Source organism: Oncorhynchus mykiss, chromosome 5 (assembly GCF_057628025.1).
Source record: "Oncorhynchus mykiss isolate SJ-2025 chromosome 5, ASM5762802v1, whole genome shotgun sequence".
Taxonomy (NCBI): Eukaryota; Metazoa; Chordata; class Actinopteri; order Salmoniformes; family Salmonidae; genus Oncorhynchus; species Oncorhynchus mykiss.
In genome coordinates, this window is record NC_143026.1 from 36,758,040 (window position 1) to 36,766,842 (window position 8,803).

The window sequence follows — 8,803 nt, forward strand, 5'->3', positions numbered from 1 at the left end:
GTCAACAATAGGGATTCTTCAATAAAGTATTTGTTATCATTCAAGTTAGATTAGATGCACGAATGAGATCTATTTGTCAAAACGTGAAAATTAATGACAGAGTTACAGTTCAAAGGAAATCAGTCAATTGAAATACATTCATTAGGCCCTAATCTATGGATTTCACATGACTGGGAATACAGATATGCATCTATAGGTCACAGATACCTTAAAAAAAGGCAGGGGCGTAGACAACCAGTCAGTATCTGGTGTGACCACCATTTGCCTCATGCAGCGCAACACATCTCCTTCACATAGAGTTAATCAGGCTGTTGGTTGTGGCCTGTGGAATGTTGTCCCACTCTTCAATGGCTGTGTAAAGTTGCTGGATATTGGCGGGAACTGGAACATGCTTTTGTACACGTCGATCCAGAGCATCCCAAACATGGTCAATGGGTGACATGTCTGGTGATTATACAGGCCATGGAAGAACTGGAACATTTCCAGCTTCCAGGAATTGTGTACAGATGTGCATTATCATGCTGAAACATGAGGTGATGGCGGCGGATGAATGGCACGACAATGGCGCCCCAGGATCTTGTCACAGTATCTCTGTTGCTTCAAATTGGCATCAATAAAATTGCAATTGTGTTCGTTGTCAGTAGCTTATGCCTGCCCATACCATAACCCCACCACTACCATGGGGGCACTCTTGTTCACAATGTTCACATCAGGAAACATGTCTTCATCTTTTTCTGTGAAATGTATTTTATTTCAGCTCATGAAACATGGGGTCCAACACTTTACGTTTATAGAAGTTTGCTGATGTGAACGTTGTGAACAGAGAGCTACCAGTCAAAAGTTTGGACACACAAACTCATTCAAGGGTTTTTCTTTATTTTGACTATTTTCTACATTGTAGAATAACAGTGAAGACATCAAAACTATGAAATAACATATGGAATCATGTTGTAACCCAAAAAGTGTTAACAAATCCAAATATATTTCAGATTCTATAAAGTAGCCACATTTTGCTTTCATGACAACTTCAAATCAAAGTTTATTTGTCACGTGCGCCGAATACAACAGGTATTACAGTGAAATGCTTATTTACAGGCTCTAACCAATGGTACAAAAAAGGTATTAGGTGAACAATAGGTAAGTAAAGAAATAAAAATAACAGTAGAATGACAGTGAAAAACAGTAGCGAGGCTATAAAAGTAGCAAGGCTACATACAGACACCGGTTAGTCAGGCTGATTGAGGTAGTATGTACATGTAAATATGGTTAAAGTCACTATGCATATATGATGAACAGAGAGTAGCAGTAGCGTAAAGAGGGGTTGGCGGGTAGTGGGTGGCGGGACACAATGCAGATAGTCCGGTTAGCCAATGTGCGGGAGCACTGGCTGGTTGGGCCAATTGAGGTAGCATGTACATATGTACATTAATGTAAAGTTAAAGTGACTATGCATGTATGATAAATAGAGAGTAGCAGCATAAAAGAGGGGTTGGGGGGTGGGCACACAATGCAAATAGTCCAGGTAGCCATTTAATTACCTGTTCAGGAGTCTTATGGCTTGGTGGTAACTGTTGAGAAGCCTTTTTTTCCTAGACTTGGCACTCCGGTACTGCTTGCCATACGGTAGTAGAGAGAACAGTCTATGACTGAGGTGGCTGGGGTCTTTGACATTTTTTAGGGCCTTCCTCTGACACCGCCTGGTGTAGAGGTCCTGGATGACAGGCAGCTTAGCCCTAGTGATGTGCTGGGCCATACGCACTACCCTCTGTAATGCCTTGTGGTTGGAGGCCGAGCAATTGCCGTACCAGGCAGTGATGCAACTAGTCAGGATGCTGTCAATGTTGCAGCTGTAGAACCCTTTGAGGATCTCAGGACCCATGCCAAATCTTTTTAGTTTCCTGAGGGGGAATAGGCTTTGTCGTGCCCTCTTCACTGTCTTGGTGTGTTTGGACCATTCTAGTTTGTTGGTGATGTGGACACCAAGGAACTTGAAGCTCTCAACCTGCTCCACTACAGCCCCGTCGATGAGAATGGGGGTGTGCTCGGTCCTCCTTTTCCTGTAGTCCACAATCATCTCCTTAGTCTTGGTTACATTGAGGGATGGGCTGTTATTCTGGCACCATCCGGCCAGGTCTCTGACCTCCTCCCTATAGGCTGTCTTGTCGTTGTCGGTGATCAGGCTTACCACTGTTGTGTTGTCTGCAAACTAAATGATGGTGTTGGAGTCGTGCCTGGCCATGCAGTCGTGGGTGAACAGGGAGTAAGGAGGGGACTGAGCACTCACCCCTGGGGGGTTCCAGTGTTGAGGATAAGCGTGGCAGATGTGTTGTTATCTAACCTCACCACCTGGGGGCGGCCCATCCGGAAGTCCAGGATCCAGTTGCAGAGGAAGGTGTTTAGTCCCAGGATCCTTAGCTTAGTGATGAGCTTTGAGGGTACTATGGTGTTGAACGCTGAGCTGTAGCATTCTCACATAAGTGTTCCTTTTGTCCAGGTGGGAAAGGGCAGAGTGGAGTGCCATAGAGATTGCATCATCTGTGGATCTGTTTGGGCGATATGCAAATTGGAGTGGGTCTAGGGTTTCTGGGATAATGGTGTTGATGTGAAACATTTGGTAATGGCTCACATCAACACCATTATCCCAGAAACCATAGACCCACTCCAATTTGCATATCGCCCAAACAGATCACCCACAGCCTTTCAAAGCACTTCATGGCTATGTACTTGAGTGCTACAGGTCTGTAGTCATTTAGGCAGGTTGTCTTTGTGTTCTTGGGCACAGGGACTATGGTGGTCTGCTTGAAACATGTTGGTATTACAGACTCAATCAGGGACATGTTGAAAATATCAGGGAAGACACCTGCCAGTTGGTCAGCACATGCCCGGAGCACAAGTCCTAGTAATCCGTCTGGCCCCGCAGCCTTGTGAATGTTGACCTGTTTAAAGATTTTACTCACGTCGGCTACGGAGAGCGTGATCACACAGTCGTCTGGAACAGCTGACGCTCTCATGCATGCCTCAGTGTTGCTTGCCTCGAAGAGAGCATAGAAGTGATTTAGCTCGTCTGGTAGGCTCGTTTCACTGGGCAGCTCACGGCTGTACATCCCTTTGTAGTCTGTAATAGTTCGCAAGCCCTGCTACATAAGACGAGCGTCGGAGCCGGTGTAGTATGATTCAATCTTAGCCCTGTATTGATGCTTTGCCTGTTTGATGGTTCATCGCAGGGCATAGCAGGATTTCTTGTAAACATCCGGGTTAGAGTCCCGCACCTTGAAAGCGGCAGCTCTACCCTTTAGCACAGTGCGAATGTTGCCTGTAATCCATGGCTTCTGGTTGGGGTATGTACGTACAGTCACTGTGGGGATGACGTCCTCGGTGTACTTATTGATAAAGCCAGTGACTGATGTGGTATTCTCCTCAATGCCATCGGAAGAATCCCGGGAACTTTGCACACTCTTGGCATTCTCTCAATCAGCTTCATCAGGAATGCTTTTCCAACCGTCTTGAAGGAGTTCCCACATATGCTGAGCACTTGTTGGCTGCTTGTCCTTCACTCTGCGGTCCAACTTATTCCAAACCATCTCAATTGGGTTGAGGTTGAGTGATTGTAGAGGCAAGGTCATCTGATGCAGCACTCCATCACTCTCCTTCTTGTTTTTTTCTCCAGATTGACTGATCTTCATGTCTTAAAGTAATGATGGACTGTCGTTTTCTCTTTGCTTATTTGAGCTGTTCTTGCCATAATATGGACTTGATCATTACTAAATAGGGCTATCTTCTGTATACCACCTCTACCTTGTAACAACACAACTGATGGGCTCAAATGCATTAAGAAGGAAAGAAATTCCAAAAAGGTACTTTTAACCAGGCACACCTGTTAATTGAAATGCATTCCAGGTAACTACCTCATTAAGCTGGTTGAGAGAGTGCCAAGAATGTGCAAAGCTGTCATCAAGGCAAAGGGGGGCTACTTTGAAGAATCTCAAATATTTTTGGTTTCTACATGACTCCATATGTGTTATTTCATAGTTTTTATGTCATCACCGTTATTCTACAATGTAGAAAATAGTTTTTAAAAAAGAAGATAAACCCTTGAATGAGTAGGTGTGTCCAAACGTTTGACTGGTACTGTATGCATATACATACATTATATGTATATATATATTTATAGTCCAGTCTCTGACATTGCTCATCCTGATATCTCTTAATTTTTCTGGATTATGTGTGTAGGAGGCCTATTGTGTTTTTATTTTACTATTTTTATTGCTAGGTATTACTGCACTGTTGGAGCTAGAAACACAATCATTTCGCTGTACCTGCGATAACATTTCAAAATCTGTGTACACGACCAATATAATTTGTTTTGATTTGAATTTGATTTGAATCAATCCTGAACACAAAAATATGAACTCTTATACATCCATTTGTCCCCACCTGGTGTTCACAACATGTAAACTTTGGATAGGCTTTGCCGCCACAGCAAGAACCACGCAGTTGTTTTGGGTTCCACTGTGATTTTGTATCACTTCTCTTTGTATGACACATACAGGCTACAGTAGCAGGCCTATGGAAAGTCCCTGAGTGGGGACAATGAGTAATATCCGTAGTGGGTGTTGGTGGAAAAGGTGTAGCAGTATGGCAATCAATTGAGTAAGCATTCCTATAAGAAGTTGTTAGCACTAAAATGGTTGAATGCATTGGACATTAGCTGAATCATGCATTGGAAGCGAATGGGATTTGCGCGTAAATTCACATTACAGCGGATTTCAAATTGCTTAGCCTAGCCTAAATGTTGATAAAATATAGAGTGAACTGAAGTCTGTATTAAATGGCTTATAACAGGGACAGAATGTGTTAATATTGTCACCGCTATGAGTGCTATGACAGGGACGAATAGACTATGTGCGGTGATCCATGATAAATAGATCCCTCCCTTCTGGATGAAAGCAGTGAGTGAATGACAGAATCATAACAGAAACAGTTAGATTGAAAACACTACTTTCTTCAAAAGGAACAGAATCGTCTCGAATCAGCAAGGGTATGTTATTTTACAATATTCCCATTCGTTGTAAATAAGTAGCAGGTGACATACAGCCTGGGCTGTCGTGCATAAAAGCGCTATATCGCCATTTTATTGAATAAAACCGTATTATAATATGCAAATAACGGGTCCGCTTCCAAAAAATAGAACTGCGTGAATAGCCTAATATTCCTTCACGCTCCAGTTATATCTGAGATAAAAGAGATGACATATTGTATATACATAAAACAGCTAAGTACATCTTCCCGTGGATATGTGTTGTCTTTTATGGCACCGTGGTAGCCAATTTGATTACATTTAGCCTACTGATTAGCTTGAAATAAAAGCCCGAAAAATATAAATTCTTTAGAAATTATTAGCTAGCAAATGCAAGCTAACTAGCTAAATTGCCATACATGTTTAATGCTTTTCGACCTGTCCCCAAATGAATGTCATTGGTTTAGAGTTTGTTTTGATATTTTAACCTGCGTGTCGTGATCACGTTTGGTGTAGGGGGACAAAATAAATCTATGCCCGATGGCGCACACGCGCAGCCGGTTTGGGTTCTGTGTTTGTCCAAATATGTAAATGACTCCATAATCTTTTCCCCCAGGGCATTCATCATGGGGAAGCTATGTGAGCTGGCCTTTGTGTCTCTGGCCCTCCTGGCTCTACTTCATACTGACTCTACATGGGCCAAGAGAAGTGTCAGCAGTAGCAGCAGCAAAAAGTCTTCATCCAACAACAGGGGTTCAGAAAAAAAGCCATCAAAAACATCAAACACGCAGACAGGAAGCTACCCCAGACAACCACAGAGCCCCAACAGGAACCCCAACTCATACCCAGCAGGAGGTAGTTATCCAGGAAGAGGTACCAATCAGAACCAGAACCCAGCCGGTGGATACCCTGCTGCAGGTGGCTATCCTGCTGCAGGTGGCTATCCTGCTGCAGGTGGCTACCCCAACCAGCAGTATCCAGTCAGAGCCAATCCTGGGGGAAATCCAAACCAGAACCCTGCAGCTGGAGGTTACCCAGCCGCTGGTGGCTATCCTGCAGCAGGTGGCTATCCCAACCAGCAGTATCCAGGCAGAGCCAATCCTGGGGGATATCCAAACCAGAACCCTGCAGCTGGAGGTTACCCAGCCGCTGGTGGCTATCCTGCAGCAGGTGGCTATCCCAACCAGCAGTATCCAGGCAGAGCCAATCCTGGGGGATATCCAAACCAGAACCCTGCAGCTGGAGGTTACCCAGCCGCTGGTGGCTACCCTGCAGCAGGTGGCTATCCCAACCAGCAGTATCCAGGCAGAGCCAATCCTGGGGGATATCCAAACCAGAACCCTGTAGCTGGAGGTTACCCAGCTGCTGGTGGCTATCCCAACCAGCAGTATCCAGGCCGGGCAAATCCTGGGGGTTATCCAAACCAGAATCCAGCAGCGGGTGGTTACCCTGCAGCAGGAGGCTACCCCAACCAGAACCCAGGGAGAGGAGGAGTCAATCCGGGATACCCAGCTGGAGGTTACCCAGTAAGAGGGGGAAATACTGGCAGGGGGCAGGCAGGGGGCTACCCTGGTAGAGGGATGGGAGGAGGTTACCAACCCAACTGGAACCCAAACAATAAGATCCTCAGTCCCCGCTATGGTTATGGAGGTGGGCATGGGGGTATGGGAGGTGGCTCTCCATTCTCACGCTCAGTTCAGAATATGGGGCACTACCCATCTACTCAGTCCAAGGGCTTTGCTAAGAAGGCTCTTATGGCCGCAGGGGTTGGGGCCGTGGCAGGTATGGCAGTAGGCTATGGCCTTGGGCGTTTCCCCCGCCCACATTTCAACTTCCGCAACCCTCAGGAGGAGCAGTCCTACAACAACTACATGTACAGCAAATACGGTGAACGCTCCACAGAGGAAAACGACTATGGCCGGGACTATACCTTCAAAGTACCACCGCGGGCAGAGTCCTACGACAGCTTCATGGATACCTGCATGAAGAGGAACGACCTTCTGCAGGATCAGGGCAGCGACTCCCAGGCCACACCTAACAACCAGAGGAACAACCCCCAGGGAGCCAACAGCCAGAGCCTGCCCATCACTCCTGAGGTGGGGAACAGCAGTCCAGCTAGCAACCAGGAGGGAACAGACACAGTGAAGCCCCTCACCCCAGCCCCAGTGGAGATAGCTGGAGAGGATACGGGTAAGGAGGAGGATGACGGGCTCACAGTGAGCATTGAGGAAATTGGCTACCCTGCATTGGTGGAGCAGCTGAAGAACCGTAAGTGTGTGGAGCTGTACATGAACTACTCTGAGCGTTTCCTGGAGAAGCAGACAGCTGAACGTAGCAGCGACAGCAACAACAACAACAACAACAAGTATGAGAACAGTCGCAGTAACCTCCTTAGCCAGGGGCTGGTACAACTGATAACCACCTTCCTCATGGTCCTGAGCAGCACTCTCCTGCTGCAGTAAGACAGGAACACATAGCCATGTCCCAGTTGTATGGAATAGCTTCATTTCCTAGTCACCCCTCCTCAATATGCCACTGATTTCTTGTGAGGATAGGTTAATTAAACAAGGTGTCGGTGGAGATATAACCAATCCTTTAACTAATCTGCGGTCATGAAGGAAAGGGGACAAGGAAAGGAAGCCAGTGGAAAATAACTTCCAGTGAACTTCCAGCAAAATGAGGACCAATAAAAATATGTACTGTAGGGGGTACTCGAGGACCGGAGTTGGGAACCACTGCTGTACATGATTCTTCACATGGTATTTGTACTTTAAGTGTTCAATATCTCAACACTATTTCTAAAATAAACCGAAACCATCTGTCCTGCTTGTCTCTTACAGCTTAGTTCAGTCTACTGCTAAATATGGAATAACAGCATTTTGTCTGTAAGTCCCAAACCATGAGTCAGTCGTGTAGACAAAGGGGAAGTATAAAAGCAAAAGTAGCAAGTCTCATCAGTACACCATATGACTTTAATTAAATGCAGATACACTAGATTAACAAACATTATTACAGCACCTTTTTGCCACCATATGAGGTACTATCATCCGATTAGGGGTTCAGTATCTTTTTGCCAAAGTGGTTCCACAGAAAGCACAGACAAGCATTATGTTGACCGTTTGTCATATTAAATCCATTTTATTCATGCATTTCCGTGTGCGTTATACTGTACATCAGTGGTTCCCAACTCCAAACCCACAACCACACACATTTTTGTTGTAGCCCTGGATAAACATAACGGATTCAACTCATTGAGGGCCTGATGATTAGTTGACAAGTTGAAACAGGTGTGCTTGTCCGGGGCTACAATAAAAATGTGTACTGTTGGGGCTATTGGAGGACCGGAGTTTGGAACCACTGCTTTACATAATAGTTCACATGATATTTGAATTTGTACTCTAAATGTTCAATCTTATGTGGTCTGCAGTATTTGGTTTTAAAAGTTACCTGTTTTGTAAATACTTATAATAATTAAGTAGGGAATGGTCAGAGTTTTGTTATTAATCAATCCCTATTTCTGTTCCTATTTTTATTTTGTGCTCTCTTGTCCCATCTCTCTACCTCCCCATCTAGTCTCCCTCTCCATGTCCTCCTGTCCCCTGGTTATCTGAAGTGCACTTATTTCTCTTGGCGAATAGATATAAATGACTCTTCTTTTTCCTTTTTTTTCAAGGATGTATTTAGTGATTAACTCATTTATATTGGTTTTAACATAGAGAACAACATGCATTGTTTTAATGTGTCTTTAAAATAACCACTTTGTCATGCTCGAACTCAATGGGGAAT

The 8,803-nt window shown here is 44.9% G+C and overlaps 1 protein-coding gene across 1 annotated transcript; it reads left to right on the forward strand.

Annotated features, from left to right (window-relative positions):
• Positions 1–4,534: 4,534 nt before the first annotated feature.
• On the forward strand, positions 4,535–7,840 carry prnpb (prion protein b). The gene is made up of 2 exons (XM_021602633.3): positions 4,535–5,038; positions 5,634–7,840. Exon 2 carries the CDS (start codon positions 5,644–5,646, stop codon positions 7,477–7,479), a length of 1,836 nt encoding a protein of 611 aa, XP_021458308.2. The 5' UTR covers positions 4,535–5,038; positions 5,634–5,643; the 3' UTR covers positions 7,480–7,840.
• The last annotated feature ends 963 nt before the right edge of the window (positions 7,841–8,803 follow it).